Source organism: Morone saxatilis, unplaced genomic scaffold, assembly GCF_004916995.1.
Source record: "Morone saxatilis isolate NCDOM2014 unplaced genomic scaffold, NCSU_SB_2.0 Contig9, whole genome shotgun sequence".
In the NCBI taxonomy this organism is placed as follows: domain Eukaryota; kingdom Metazoa; phylum Chordata; class Actinopteri; family Moronidae; genus Morone; species Morone saxatilis.
This window is the reverse complement of record NW_023340268.1, coordinates 2,233,295-2,250,055: the sequence shown is the minus strand read 5'-3', so window position 1 is coordinate 2,250,055 and position 16,761 is coordinate 2,233,295. Positions and strand designations below refer to the sequence as shown.

Genomic DNA, 16,761 nt, shown 5'->3' with positions numbered 1-16,761 from the left:
AGAGAGAAAGAAATCATGTTTGTCTATACATGTGTGCATCATTGTGTTGACACTTTTTAGTGTGTGTATAAATGTCTGTACATGTGTGTTTGTGGTGTGTGTGTGTCCTCTCTCTATGTGCCTACAGTTTGAGGTTAATCGTCTTGTCTGTATTCAGCTCCTCTCTCTCTCAGCTCAGACCTTGTTCTTTCCCAAACCTCCTGACCTCCATCTGTCTCTACCTCTAATTCACTTTTTCTCTCTCTTCCATTCTCTGCCTCCCTGTTTTTTCTCCTTTCATTTTCTCTTTTGGGGTCTGTTTATCCTCTCTCACCTCTCTTTTCATTCATCCTCACTAAATCTCTTTGTTTGTCTCCGCCATCGCTCCGTCTCTGCCTCTCTGTCTGCCCTTTCTTGTTTTTTTATCTCGGTTTTTGGTTTGTTTATTTATTCTGGTTTTCCTTCTGTATGCAAATATTTCCATATTGCTTATGACCCAAAGAAGACCCAAATGCCTCATTCTAGTCTCTCCTTTCCTCTATTAATACGGTCTTTCTCTGTCTGTTCCCTTTTCTCTCTCTCTCTCTCTCTCTCAGGGCCAGAGAAGGGCAGATGTGTGGCGTCAGAGTATTTCACCGAGCCAGAGATAGAGATCACGACAGAAAATACAGCCAATATACTCAGTAAGTCACATCCCCACATACATACAGATCTGAAACTGTACTAAAAGTTAAATCCAATATACCTGGCACTGCTTGTTGTAGAAATTGAGCTCCAGTATAGAAATTTGGTCATCTTTTCCTCCAAAAAAAGATAGAAATATTGTTTATTCTTACATTATTATACAATTTATGTGAGGTTCTTGAGGTTTACTAGGTGCTGGACCTCACATTTAAATACAACTTCAGTACACAAGAATCAGCACGCTTATATTCATTTCCTACTAACAACAAGGCAAAAGCATTAAAGAACACTTCGAAGAAATCCAGTATTATACTTATAATATTATATATATATATATTCAAGTAATTAGTGGCAATGTAACATCCTTAAATAAATAAAAGTTTATTAACCATATAGAATGGTCTACAGATTCTGAGGTTAAGAAGGGAGAGTGAGGTTCTTAATGTCTAAAGCCACCTGTGAAGAGCTTTATAAAAATTGAAAAACACCAAATAAACAAGATTTATTTCTATTTTACTCTCCGTCTGTTTTCTAACTATGACAGGACGAGGCAGGAGCGAATTCACACATAGTAGATGAGATTTAATAGGGATCAGGGGTTATTGATGTCTAAGAAATGCATGATATTCAAAAGTGAAAGCAGTCATTATGCAGAATGGACATCTCAGAATTACTATAATTACTGATGCATTAACGTGACTTCAACTTGCAGCTGATGTAATATAAAAAAGTATTTTTAAACTGCTGGGTAGCTTGTGAATTTCCCCCCAGGGATTAATAAGATTGAACTTTTTTATGAACAGTCAGATTCTGCAGAGTAAGTGACTAAAGTTGGAAGTTAAATATTGTGAAAAGTAGCAGAAGAGTTAAATAATAAATAAATTACATGTACCTTAAGTACAGCACTTTTCGTTTTGGTTAAACTGAAGGAAATGGACTGAGACAATGATCCTGCTTCTTAATAAACCACATAGAAACCCAGTGAATTATCATAAACACTGCTGAAATCAGTCAGACAGTTTCCCGCAGGTCATGACATTTTGAAGATACATGGATTTCACAGGACAACAATGATATGTATGCCTATTATAAATTCACTGCATTCTGTGACGGTAACTGATGCAGTTTCTTACAATTTTGTTTGATTTCACAACTGAAAGGTTACCTGAACCAACAATGGCCAAAGAACCTGTAAAGAACTATATATTTTTTTAAAGAACACTGTACACTAAACTTTTTTTTGTTTGATCAAACAGTAAATAAATGTCGAGAGCTCACCGGAGTTCCCCACGGAGCGGTTTTGTCTCTGAGCTATTTTAATGATTTAAGATGTTGACACTGTGAACTGGCTTCAAAGTGCTTGGTTTGTTCTGTTTCTTTGAAGTAAAGCACAAACTGTGGTTGGGGACACCAAGGGAGGGGAGGGTGGGACATTTGGTCCGTTAAATGCTAGATAAATGTCCTCAGGTAGACACTCAAGTCATAACACTGTGGTGGCATTGTGGGAGAGGTTGCTGAATAAATAATAACATAACCTGGAGTGAGCTCCAACAGACCTCTGGTTGTAAGTATGCAGTGGAAATTTATACGAACTGGAACTCAGCATTTTTGTTTTTTTTAAATAACCCTGTCATCAGAAAATAGGTATTTTATTTATTCTTCTGTGTGTATTTTTTCTACATTTTGCATGTCATGTTTTGCTAGGTAAACACTTGAGTATCTCCCAGCTCTTGGTCTAGTAAAGTTAATGCACTTAACCTTCCAACAAAAAAACATGGTAGATTTCTTTTAGGTTCATTTCTAGAATTATAAGAAAAGGATAAGTCAGTGTCTTCACACTAGCATGCTACAAAGCTAATGCTAGGTACCAACAGAGAATAAGTAAGTAAGTAACATACAGATACTCATTATTATTATATTCTCAAAAGAAAACAGTGTTAAATGCTATGCATCACAATGTAGATTGCAACAACAAATCAAACACGTTTGCAGCTAATTTGAGTCTGACTTTAAAGCTACACTAATTAATATTTCCATATAATCTAATCTAATGATGTAATGAGTATGTGTCATATGAAAATGGCCACTTGTAGTGATAAACCCACATAGAAATATCCCTCAACTCTTTGAGGATTGTTTTAGGGTCATTCAGCTCATTGTTTTGGTTTGACATGAATACCGTTTAGCTCCAGTCTTTCAAATTGGTTGGGTCAAAAAAGCTCAAATAAGGGTTGAAAACGTTAGCGACTAGCTTGTGAACATTAAGCAGGTAGATATTTCTCCCAGGAGTTGGTGAACACCAACACAGAGCTAAAAGAAGAGTGAACATTGGACTCCAAATTAATGATAATGTTGATCTGTATTTGCTTTTGTTTCCTTTACTGTAAGTTTATAAGTTGATATGTCAATGTTGTGTTTATAGCTAACACTAACATTATTGCCGCTTTAAGGATTAAGCACCAATTATTTTTTTTTAAATTATTTTAGCCAATTAATATATTTTAGCATTGTATTTAATATATGCTATAAAAGTTGTGATTTCAGTGCTTTAGTAGTTTTATGGCAAACAAGTTAAACTTTGAGAAACTCTTAAGTTTTGAAAAGGAACCAAACCAACTAATATGTGCAATGACAAGGTTTTATTCATGTAAGATATTTTTATACAAAGCCAAATAATAAGGAGTAGGAGAGATTGAAGCCAAATGCATAAAACAATTTCAAGAAATCAAGGCAAAAAACACTGAGAACTAAACACTGGGAACAGCTGGAGCTGGGCTGAGGCACAGGTGAGACTAATCAAGCAGACACAGGTGACACTGAAAACGGCGGGAAAAAGATGCAGACAGGAAGTGAAGTGATAGTGGAGGAGACAGGTGATGAGGTCTTTTAACATAAAACGGGAAATAAATGAACTAAAACCCAAAACCAACAACAAATTACAGATTTAAAAAGTTGAAACTGACAATTTTGGACTTGCCAGGCAATGATCTTAGCAGTGGAGGATGAGGTGAGGGATCAGTCCTCTGGTTTAAAGTTGTTTTGATCATTGATGAAAGAAGATAAGAAAGTAAATCATTTTAAATGCAACATTATTGTAAAAATACACAAAATAACCGTTTTGCTGCCTTTTTTAATGAAATAGATGAATAAATAAAAGATCAAAAGAAAAGTTTCTCACAAATAACTTTGTTAATATTCATAGTTTGTTATATCAAACTTACTCACATCTTTGCCTCAAGAAGCAAGGTAATAACATTTTGAATTATTTATGATTCACTGTAAATTTGCTGCATTTTAGGCCAGAATACAATTTGCAGAGCTCGGTCACTCCTTTCAGTTCTTCATTCATAAACATCGTTCTTCTCTGCATGATCGTATTTTTAATCACAATCACGTCTGTCCTTCTCTTGCCCTCTCCTCTCCAATTCCTCCCTTTCCTGCAGAAATGGTTCGTACTGCCACTCCCTTTCCCATGGTCTCCCTGCTCTTCGTATTCACAGCCTTCGTCATCAGCAACATTGGACACATCCGGCCGCAGCGCACCATCCTCGCCTTCGTCTCCGGAATATTCTTCATACTGTCAGGTACTGTGCACATGGAGGGAGCATGTATACCACAAATCTGTTTGTCAGAGAAAAGTGTGACGGTGTTTCTTCTGCTCGGTTTAAAGTTTTTGAAGTCAGAAGAGACATCCTCAGCCCCTGCAGAGTGAGTCTTGTTCGTAAAGTGAAATCATTCACACAAACCTTGCACTGAAACAACGTTTGCAAACAATCAAAAACTCAGAGAACACAAATGTTATACTCTTGTGGAACAACTAGCGACTCCAGGCTTTTCTTGTCACGGTTTGTTTCCATATTTTTCAATTACTCCGCTGTGTGTCGTAGTCATTGCAAAGCGGCCTGGGAGACAAACCTCAGTACACAGTTTGTGGAGAACAAAAACATTTTCTAGGAATGCAAAATGCGTCTTGCTCAGTGTATTTATGCCAAAAGTCAAATCAAATGAGCTCAGTCTAGCTAATGGGACAGATCCACCTCCTGCGAGGAATGTCTTTTGGTCTTCTTGGCTGGACATCTACCAGCTGTTCTCAAAGGTTTATGATCAAATAATAAAACATGACCGTGAACCGTCCTCAGCTGCTCTCGGGGCACTTTTTCTTTCCTCGCTTTAAATTGCAGGCTTTCCAGTTTGAGATGATGATGTTGAAGACTTAAAACTTGTCCTGTTACTACAGATAAAAAGGCTTTAGGGAGAGTGTTATATCAGAGATTTAAGAATGGCTGAGGTTACATTTTCTGGTATTACTTTTTCACGTCTCTGTCCCCTCACTGTATATTGTCTACGTCCTGCAGCAACACAAACAGTTTGGAGCGCGCCTTTTTTTCTTTTCTTTTTTCTTTTAGCCAGTCATCCTTGAAGAACAGGATGTATTTGTTCAAGTACAAGCAGATTACATCACAGTAACATGTAATATTACCACTATGTGTGCAATGATGAGTAACACCTTGCAGAAAGTTACTGTAGTCCTACTATAATGCAGTAAAATGTCATTTAATCAGTAAAGTGCAGACAAAGGGTGTGGTATAAAGACTGCCTAGTGTAGTGTATATGAAAAAAGACATTTTAAAGGGTCGTAAAGAATTAATTTCATAATAGGCCAAAACACATTTAGACATCAAGGTAAATAAATTGGCAATATTTGACTGAAGAGCTAATCAGCAAATGTCAGCAAATACATTTTGTGGAAACATTACAAATGAAAAGATGAATGAATGAATCTGAACAGGATTAATTGTGTTTGAAAAAAATGGTGCAGGCATTTTTTTTTATCTTTTCAGCACCTGCACAGATTTTATGGATATCCATGTGCTAATTTGAAGGATGAAATAGGATGCACTGACTTTTTCAGAAGTTATCAAAACAGCACCCTTTCCTTAAGAAACTGTTTCAGGAATCTAAACCTAACAGCATGTGGAATGCAGTACACAGACCCTGGTCTGTGCTTTGTCCATCCAACCTTCCAACCTAACCTCCTCTTTATCACTTCTATGCAGTATAAGGGGTCACCCTTTATTGATTTGAAAAAATGTTGCCAGGCAGCTGTATGTTCCCTTCCAAAAATGTAAATCAGATTAATATATAAAGGTACTTTGTAGGAGACAGAGTTAGAGTTGGAAAGAAGTCTGTCCGAGTGATGAACACTCTCTGTTACCTAAACAACTATTGCTACAGGACCCTAGTTCATCAGGACTGTAGAAGCAGGAAAAAAGACTGAGGTATGGTACAAGACCTGTGTGAAAGTGCTGAACTCCTCCCTCACCTGTCGGCTTAAATAAGATGTTAAAAAGCAGCCGAGCAGAAGAAAAGTGAGCTTGTTAAAAGTCAACATTCTTCAAGGTTAATGATAAAAAGACAGCTCAGTGGATGGAAGACTCACTCTGCAGCTCTTCTTTCCTTTTCCCAGTTGACAGCTTGTCAGACCTTACCTTGTTCTTGCTGCTAGCTGAACAGTGAATGGGATTTAATTCCGAATAATTGCTCTCTGCCGAGGACGCTACAGGGCAGCAGCGATTTGATGTTTCGCTGCAGGTTGTTGGTAGAAAGTTTCAACTTAAACCAAACAGTCTGGAAAGCGACTTTGTTGTAGTTTTATATTTCAATCAAAAACTCTGTAATGAGGACGGCTGGTTTTCTTCAGGATGACACCTTTTTGGTCCGGGCCAAAAATCTCCCATAATCTCACTGCAGTAAGTGGACTGGACACCAACCGTCAGTGCAGTCACACTATTCTAGCCACGTAGCTGAAAGCTTTAAGTGCTGAGTGGAAAGTTACTGGATGAAATGTTTGATCACACTTATTCTTTTTATAGACACACATGGCAGTCTATTTAAGAAAAGGGAGACTCACCTTCCCAATGTATTAAATTCATCAGAAATGATGTGCACATAAGTGGGTGGATATACTTTGGTAGTCTTTGATTTGGGGCTCTTTTTCATGCTTTTGTCAGGTCCCTTAGTTCCAGTGAAGAGAAATATTAATGCAACGTCATACAATAATATTTTAAACAACAGGGAGCGCCTGACTGTGGTAACAGTTTGTAGAAGGCCCTTTCTTGTTTCAACATGACATTGTCCCCCATGAACAAAGCCAGCCGCATAAAGAAAGTGTTTTCCCAGTTTGGTGTTGAAGAACTTGACTGGCCTGCACAGAGCTCTGACCTCAACCCCATCCAACACCTTTGGGGTGAACAGGAACAGCGACTATGAGCCAGACCTTATCACTCAGCATCAGTGTTGGGCCTTACTAATGCTTTCATGGCAGATTGAGAACAAATCCCTGCAGCCAGTTTCAGCATCTGATGAAAAGAAGACTAAAACTAGAAGAGTGGAGGCTCTTATAGCAGCAGATTAATGCCCATATATGCATACACACATATTAATGTAATAAGTGTGCAGATACCTTTTGCGTAGTGTTGTTTGTCCCAACAACAACCAGGTAAGCTTACTAGAAAAGGGAACATCATTTTGAGTTTTTGCACCTATACATATAACCACAGCAGAATTAAAGGTATTCTGTGGAGTTTATGGCAACCAGTAGTGTTATGGAACCGTGTTTTTGTGAGTAAGTCCCCATTGTGTGCATGAGTATGCAAGTGGCAAAATATATTCCTAACAATTGCTTCTACTAAACGACAGTCTGTTGCAATAACATGCCAAAATAAACAAAGCCAGCAAACGGGAAGAAGCTGACTGTAAACAGTGCAGGTTTTGAAATATTTTTCAAAAGTGGGTTTGCAAATATTTTATGATAAAGAAACAGGTTTGTTTGGCCTCAACAACACTCAGAAAAACCCAAAACTAGGCACGAAAATCTGCAGACAAAAGGGTCTAAAATAGTCGTCACAGACAAACGACAATAGTCCTTATCTGTGAATACGATGGCCACTGGAAATTAATTGATTGACATTAATTCAAGTTTACCACAGCCACTGGCAGTGAAAGCAGCAGACCTTTCAGTGCCACTTTTCAAGCCTATAGGTGGTGAGTGAGTGATAGATTTTCATTATTACTGTCAGAAGTGTTCCACCACAGTACTCCATCAGTGTACTATAAGCTTGGAGACGAGCTGGTCACTAAGACTCTAAACAAGCTAAGTATAAACTGTTAACAGGCCTGATGTGCTTCAAATGAAGTGAAAAAGACAAAGAAAAGTTCCTCTCACAGAACAGTTTGCACCTGTAATCTGTTTCACTGAGGATTAACATATGACTAACCAACATCCCCTCTGTCACGTTGCTGAAAGACCAGAGCTGTGAAATCGTTCACTGAGCTTTCTGTTTCGTTTGTATCAGAGTCCTGTTGGGAAGGAGAGTCGTTGCAGCCAATAGGGTGACATCACTTCCTCGTGTCGCTGCAGGACAGCCGGGTGACGTTTTCTGGTCGGTTACCTCGAGTGCAGGGTCGAGCGTTCCACTGATGAAGCGGTTGTTGGGTTTCTTTCTCTTTTTTTTGGACCTCGTTAGTCTCTCTCTCTTTCTCTGAGCAGACAGGATGACATCACTTTCCCATTTCATCCTTTTATTTTTTTTTGGATGAGATACCTCACAGATGCTAGCTTAGCATGGTGGACTGCTGACTGGACATTTGGACAGACATGACAACCATTGTGTCATAGGAATGTCACCGAGCCAAGATGGAGAAAAACACATGCATATACATACGCCGGGAATTCATTTGTTTTTCACCCATTCACATACAACGACATTCAGATCTGGACATACAGCAGATTCAACACCTAAAGAATACATGGCCTACACATGCATACACACACATTTAAAATCAGCATTTACACATTAAAAATGGATGACATTAGGTTAACTTGCAATTTTAATTTAAGTTTATTTAAATATTATATTGGTATTATAATTAATAATTGTATTATTTGATTAAATACTAATATTATTAAATTATAATTAATAATATGATATTAAAAATGAACAATTCACATAGAAGCATGAATTTCACATGTCAAAAAAATAATTTCACATGTCGAAAAAATATTTCACATGTAAAATTACACCATTTCACATGTGATAGGTCAATTTATATATAAACATAGTGTATGTAGTGTAGGGTGACAAACTTTCACAAATTTGACAACACCTAAATTAATACACAAACAGAGAAACACACCAAAACAGCTTTGGCAACAGCAGTTTGCAAAGACAAGAGATCATGATTCTTATTTTTAAAAGAAAAAAAATCACCTTACAGCAGAAAAAACAGAATAAACCTGCATCGCTTTTATAACAGGAATGTCTCTCTCAAAAGGTAATTTCAGCATCGAGTAATTGCTGTGCAGCTTCTGAGAAGAAGAAAAAACACATTTCCTGTCAGAAATAGAGATTTCTCTCTGAGAGTTCACGAAGAAAGAACTGAGCCCAGAAATCAATGATTGCCATTTTCACCTATGAAACAGCAGAATGACAACGCTTAAGCTGGATTTTTTTTTTTTCGCACTTATTTTTTCTCGTTGTTTACTATAAAACAGAACGTTTTTCAAAAGGTAGCACAGCAATTATTTCACACACAGCAGGGGAGTGAGAGGAAAACACAGAAATCTGTGGTATTTTACAATGATTTTGCAGAAAAAAACTGCACTGTTTGTCTCAGTCAGCATGCATGAATGTCCGTCATAAAAACTGCTCATCATGAAAACTGCTGGTCCACAGTGCACCCTGAGGTTACAGCATGGTGGCTGTGGACCAGCTGTTTCCTCCCATTTCTCCTGTCCGTCCTTCCTCCAGTAATTTCTCTCCTCCAATTCTGTCTCTTTTTTCCCCCTCTCTGGTGATTTTCCCCTCTCGCTCTGTGAATATGTGTGTGTGTGTGTGCATGTTCAAACACTCATACACATACACGAGGCTGTTGCTGAGATGAGCATTGAGCCACAACACTGCCATCTGATGGCCAACAAAGGGAATTACAGCTCTCTGGCTCATTAGTCTCTCCCCTTTTCACAATAACACCAGTTTGACTTATTCTTCATATTTAATGGAAACGACTGATAACACTGCATTTAAGTAGCAGTTTTTATTATACAGTCCTATCTTTGTGTTTGGCACTCTTTTCATTGTCTGGTCGTCCATCTGTCTGTGTTACAGTCACTTTTCATCTTTTCTTGAAGCAATTTAAATTAACAGAGAACTGATATTATAAAAGGAGACAGTACTAATGTCACACTGTAAAATTACAAGTAAATTATTCCTGCATTTGTCACTTAATCAGGAAATGTACTTAACGCAGAAATGCAATGCAGAGAAATGTTCTCTGTGACTGTTTTATTACTATATATTATATATCATTAGATTATCATGACTCATGCTTTAATGTAAAGGCAGGATTTTACAGTTGGTTGAGTTGAAGCTCAGTTTGAACTATTTTGTACAGTACTGCATAAGGATTATTTTCATAATAGATTAATAGCTGATTATTTACTCCATTAGCTGATTGTTTGGGTATTTGTGACGGCATTTCTCACTATATTCTGTTTTTTACAAACCAGAGCACACAGAGACACTTACACAATGCTTATTTTGACAAACCAACAGTCTACACTTTAAAACTCAAAATCAATGCGAATACTTAAAATGTTTTACATAAAAAGCAGGGAATCCTAACAAAACGATTATCAAACTAGTTACCAATTCATTTTGTAGTAATTAATTTATTGACTAGCCGAGCAGCTGCACTTGTATAAACTGTTGGGTAGTTGAAAATAAAAACATACATACATATGAGCTCTTCACATGTTAATTTGTAAAGTAATAAAACTGTAAAATAACTGTATTAAAGTAAACTTTACAATATTACCCCGCCTAGAAAGTAGCATGAAAAGGAAATTTGAACCTACAGCACTTGAATTAATTACATTCCACCTCTGCATCGCGGTCAGTCCATGATAAAGGACAAATGAAACATAGATTTTATAAAGTGCACTTTAATTGTCTGGATAAAGAGTGGTAAAACAGAAATGTGTCCATGTTACATATCCTATTTCTGGTTTCTTCAACCTGTCTTCACTCACAGGACACGTTTGTTCCATCACTTAATATCAAACAAATCTCCTGCATGCCTCCTTAAGGACTATGTGTCTCCTGCTTTGATTAGCCCCATTTTGCACAGCTGCGACACCAAACAATTCCACTGTTGAGCAGGTATTTCCAATCAGGAGCAGGTGGTGCTCTGCTAATCTGTTTTCAGATAAAGATTCTCTGTTGGTTAGAACAGCAATACCTTGTTTTTCTGTGTTGTTATTAATTATGTATGACTGCAGGCAGATCATGGAGTGTTTGTGCATGTTTTTATTGAGATGGCATGTATAAAGCATTATAAAAACTTCTATATGTTTGGGGATGTTCCTGTTTAGCCCCCATACTCTCACTTTCTTATCTCTCTTCACTAGACTGCACAAGTGCCCATGAAGTACACTGCACAGAGTATCCTTTGGTCCGCTTGTGTAATTATTTAACTAAAATAATAAAGGTTTTAAGACTAAACTAGGTGATAATGAACCCACCTCAAGGCCCTTACCAATTCAGTTGGTGTAGAGCTACTGTATTGTGGTGGATTGTTGCCAGAGGAGGCAAATGTACACACATTCTTTACTCAAGTACAGATGCTTAAGTAAAAAAGTACTGATTGAACTTCTTTACTCGAAAAGTACAGGCTGTGAAAAAGTACAGGCTCTGTATTTAAAGTATAAAATTAAAAAGTACTCTGACTTTCCTACTGGCTGCTGTGCAAAGCTAACTGGAACCTCAAAGAGCGTCAAGTGCTCATCTCGTGTGCCTCATCTTGTTATGTCTTTTATGTCTTTTTCATCATGTTACGTCTGTCATGTGTGATATTCTTCGCCAGATCAAAAAGTATAATTGGTAGTGTTACTAAAAAGAAACAAAGAAGTCTCTCTTTATGTTCGTCCATGTTATGCATGGATACTGCCTCCACTGGCGCAGGAACAGGAGGCAACAGGCTGACCAATCACTGTTATGGTTAACATGTTGTATCTCTGCAGCCCTGGCATGTAGTTACATTTTTTAGGAGGAGCACAGCTGAGCCACAGAGCCTCTGCGACACCCTGATGCAGCAGCCTAAATCCGGCTTAACATATTTTCAAATGAGAGTCCGTGTAGGGTAGTGTTTAATTATTTCATTCGTCTTTAGCATTGTGGTGCATGTTAATGTATCTGGGATTGTTTCTGGGAGAAAACGAGCTGTAAGGTGTCTTTAAGGGGAAGCATCTTTGCTGTGTTTAGTGTGTCAGAGTTTCACTGCTGGAGGATTTTGGAGGTCAGCTGCAGTGGTTATTCTGTCGACAGGGGAGGAAGCACTGACACACTCCTAATGAGGGTTCACTGTATGCCTGTGTGCGTGTGTGTGTGTGCGTGTGTGGATTTGTATACTTTAGTATGTATTCGCATTTATGTGTGTCTTGTGCACGAATCTGACCGCAAGCACAAGTTCCTGTTATTGTGTGTTTGTGTGTGTGACTGTCCTTGTTTATCTCTTTACCACAGCACAGCCTGTTGTTGGGGTTTTCTCAGCCTATTTACAGTACAACGAGGACACGTTATCATTAGCTATTCAAGCTACAGAGCGCACGCACAAACACAAATACAAAGAGACTAAAGCCCTGCTCAAAAGGGATTGGTATTACAGGGTAACAAGGGTAATGCAATACTGGCCTTGCACCTCCTGGTTTTCGAGTTATTTATTGTTTGTAGTGCTTTTGTGAGGGATGGAACAAACAAAAATAACTAAATGTCATTCTCTGCCTCTTCCTTTTCAGTTTGTTGACCTGGTCTGACATTTTACTTATGTTCTGTTTAGCATTACACCTCTTTCAGTCCAGAAAATGCACCCAGGACGCACTTTTACTGAACACAATATCAAACCTACATTTGATTTGACTGTGCGTGAGTCGACCCATTCAGAACAGCTGCTGACGGGTCACTCTCATTACAAGGAAGTATACTAGACTCTGCCCAAAAACACTGAGTAGTCCACAGAGAAGAGTTAATGGTTTAAAGTGCAATTATGGAGATTTTTAATTTAATGAAATTAATGAAATTCTCTTGACCGAAATCAGGCGTTGAAACAAGAAGATGGTGCTGCTCAAATTCACCCCCCCCCCCCTAATGATCAGAGGACAAATCTGGTCTGAGACCTTGGTCGCTCAGAATGTTTGGCCCAGATTATCTGGTAGGGGTGGGGGGTTTATAGATCCAGTCTTAAACCTGCAGACCTGCTCGCAGACTCATTACTCATTAGTAGCACACTCATCTCCTGTAGACTTAATAGGTGGCATTATAAATGCTGTTGCTTGCTGCACCTGTAGTAAGCTTGAGTCAGGTGTAACTAGTATTATAAACGATGACTCATTAAGTGTCCCAGTGAGTCTTGTCAGTGAGAGAGCGAGCACTGTACCAGAGCCCTTGGAACTGGCTCACCTAAATGCAATATCATCCTGCATGCAGTATTTTCCAAACTTTCATATTTTTGCCAAAATATAGTGGAATAGACTTCTTATGTTTTGATCCTTACACAGCTCTGCTATGAACATCAGTAAATTGTAGAGAGAGGACAGAGTCTATAGGGTTCACACAGGTGAAGAGAATATGACTAATGCCCAGAGTTCGAACTATACCATGGCTTTTGGGGGAGCTTACTTGTTTGTTTTTTAGTTGCATTGAAACATTCAATGCTGCAGCCATGTAGGGCTACTTCTGACATTTAATACTCACATATATACATCAAAAATAGCCTCATTGTATACATAATCCATGATGATAAAGTTACAGAAAAATAGAAATTTATGGCAAAAATAGCATATTGTCAGTACTGTAGTATTAGTATTGTCAAAGACCAAAAGTTAACAAATGGTGTTTTTAGAGGAGTTCGTGTTATTAAGAGAAGCCAAGCTCCCCCTGGCTCCCCTGTAGTTTGCACCCTGCTAATGCCTTGAATTAGACCGGTGTTTGGTCGTGATGATACCTGGTTAACTGCAGGTGGGAATACTTGTGAGAATGTCAATGTGTTCCTTGTGGCTGCCGCAGCATTGTGTTATTACGATGCTCACTGTGTCAGAGACTCGACCTGACAGACTACTGATTGGCTATGACTGGTCCTATCAAGACGGAGGCGCAGGGGACCTGGCTGCGATTGGGAAAATCTTTAAAAAATAAGAAAAACTGACACTCTTTCCTTTGTTCACTACACTGTGTTTACAGTTGTGCACAGAAGAGTGCTCTGTGCTGCTACTGGTCAACATTTGGATTAGTCATAGAATTCATCTTGGAAGGCAACATTACTCTAACATGCTTGTCTTAGCATCTCAGATAAAGCGTCCACTATGACATACTGGGCACAACAATTTATTGTTTTATCACGTGCAATGCCCATTTTCATTCCTGATGTCCTTGTAGGGCTGTTATTGGGCTGATATCATGTAGTAGACACAGTAGGATCAGCAGCATTGATAGAGCTTGCATCCCCTTTCTAAAGCCAAATGGGAGAGAGGACCTCCTGAGGGTGCAGTACATCAAACCCTCTGTATTTGTAGAAATAACAGTATGAATACTGTATGTGTGTGTGTCTGTGTTTGTATGTGCGCAGGTCTCAGTCTGGTGGTTGGTCTGGTCTTGTATATCTCCAGTATTAATGACGAGGTGATGAACCGTCCCAGAGAGCCAGAGCAGTTCTTCCACTACCGCTACGGCTGGTCGTTCGCCTTCGCCGCCTCCTCCTTCCTGCTTAAAGAGGTAATCCAAGAACAATATGCACACACACACACACACACACACACACACACAGATGTAGTTGCACAACACATGTAAATAATCACACACATAAAATACACAAACAAACACACACAACACACACACACACTGCAGATGCGTTCGAGTAAACTCACAAACGCACACAGAGCAGTTCACAGTGACACTAATATGCACTGATGCTTAACATTTACTGACGCTATATGTAACGGACAAAGGAGTTAATGTGCACAGACACACACACACACACACCCACCCACACACACACGCATGCACCACAGATTGTTTGGAAATCTGTCTTGGATGTCGACCAACCGCGTTTTAGATAACCACTAAAAACCATGTATAAACACTGACCACAATTTGCTTGGTAGATTGTTGAAATACAGAATTTATTCAGCCCTAAACAACACACAACACAAACCAAACGTACACACAACAACACACACACACATTTAAAAAGTGCCTGCGTAGGAGCCCGTCATCCTGCCTGCATCAATATTCATAAATGTTAATAGCTTGAATACTTGAGGGCAGCAGCTCTGTCGCAGCACAGCTTCATATGCATCAGAATATTTCTTGCTGGGGGGGGGGCTCTGCTACTCTTTCGCAATCTTTCACTCCTCTCTTTTTCATTCTTTCCTCCTCTTCTCTTTCTTCATTTTCTACTCCTTTTCCTCCCTCCAGTCTTCCTCTCTCTCTCTAGTGTCCTCTTTTATCTGATTCTTCCTTTTTTTTTACTTCAGTTCCTTTAATCCTCCGTGTGTCTTCCCTCTTTTTCTTCCTGTCTTATCCCTCCTCTCCTTCACCCTTCTCCTTCTCTTATCCTCCTCTTTGTCTCTTCTTTCCCCATTCATCTTCTAGCATTTCTCCCTTCTCTCGACTTCTCTTGCCTGCTCCTTTCTTTCAGTTATTTCTTCCTCTTACTTTGTTTCTCTCTTTTTCCCTCCCCTCTCTAATTCCCTCTATTAATCTCTTTCTTTTTCTCTTAATCTCCTCTGTTCTTCATCTCCCTTCCTTTTTTTTTTGTTGTGTCTTCCCTACCTCCAATATTCTCTAACTTTGTTTATATTCTTCCTCTCCGATCCTCTCTTGTCTCTCTATCTCCTCCTTCTGTTCCTCCCTCCTTTCTTCTGTTTTTCTTCACGTACTTGTTCAAATCTGCCACTGAGCTGCAAACATGGATTTTTTCACACACACAACACCCACACACACACACCACACCAACACCATTCCATCAGTATTCTAAAGTTTAAAGGCGTTGTAGAGATTGATGTTTGGATGAATAGGTGAATTGAGCTGTGAAATGCTCAGCGGGATGCCCGGAGTGAAAAAATGAATACATTTTTTGATAATAGGATCATTCCACCAAAGGAGCGCCAAGGCTTTTTGTCACTCTCTGCAAAATTACTATGGATTATTTAATTTTGTTCCCCTCCTGATGGCGGTGTTTTGCAGTGTAGGGAGAAGGGACGGTCTTGATTCTGATGTTGTATAAAAGCTGTTGCATCAGGGATTTGCTAATGCTTGCATCTCATTTGATTTCCCTCCGGTAATACAGATTTTGAGATTTCATTGGATGGAAATTAGGACAAGGGTCTCTTCTCTCTCAATTCCTCAATTTTGTTTTCCCAAAACCACACCTCTCAGCCACTTTTGATGTACTTAATTTATTCATCAAAGACCACTTTTGTCATGGTACTGTCTATCTGAAACTAACATAAACAAGATCTGTTTTATTAAGTCCATTTACAAATAAATTTGCAGCCAGAAAGTAAGAGATCAAACTATTTTGTATTAATGCTACATATTTTAAAAAGAAAGCTTTATTTTGGTCTGATTTTGTCTGGAGTAGTCACCCATGTTGCTTCTCAACATAAGAATGTAACATAGAACGAAAGCATAACAGAAACAATAAAAAGTTTGTTGTAAAATATGAATTGCTACAGGAGTATAAAATGTAAGAGGGAAAACCATATTTGCAACCTCAATTCAATGCATAAAAGCAACGATAAAAGTTGTAATAAAACTAGAAAGCACCCACAAGTAGCCAGACCTCCTTAGGGGGTTGATAATCTCTGAACATATCATTGAATGGAACATTTGTTAAAGTCTGTGAGTCTGCAATTGGATCCAGTTCTTGCAAGGCCATACACGAACATTGAAAAGACAATCATGGGATACATTGACTATATTTCTGTCAGTCAGGTAAATCCTTATGTAGATGGAAAATGTTAAAAAAATAAAATATTATAAA

At 38.6% G+C, this 16,761-nt stretch overlaps 1 protein-coding gene across 1 annotated transcript in view; it reads left to right on the top strand.

The window, feature by feature from the left end:
• Positions 1 to 14,489, top strand: part of LOC118343286 (voltage-dependent calcium channel gamma-7 subunit-like) — a gene marked incomplete at its 3' end in the record, with an annotated part of 32,159 nt that extends 17,670 nt beyond the window's left edge. Inside the window, 3 exon segments of the mRNA XM_035682057.1 lie at positions 576 to 662; positions 4,107 to 4,247; positions 14,344 to 14,489. Of these exon segments, the coding sequence (XP_035537950.1) occupies positions 576 to 662; positions 4,107 to 4,247; positions 14,344 to 14,489 (374 nt within the window).
• Positions 14,490 to 16,761: the final 2,272 nt, after the last annotated feature.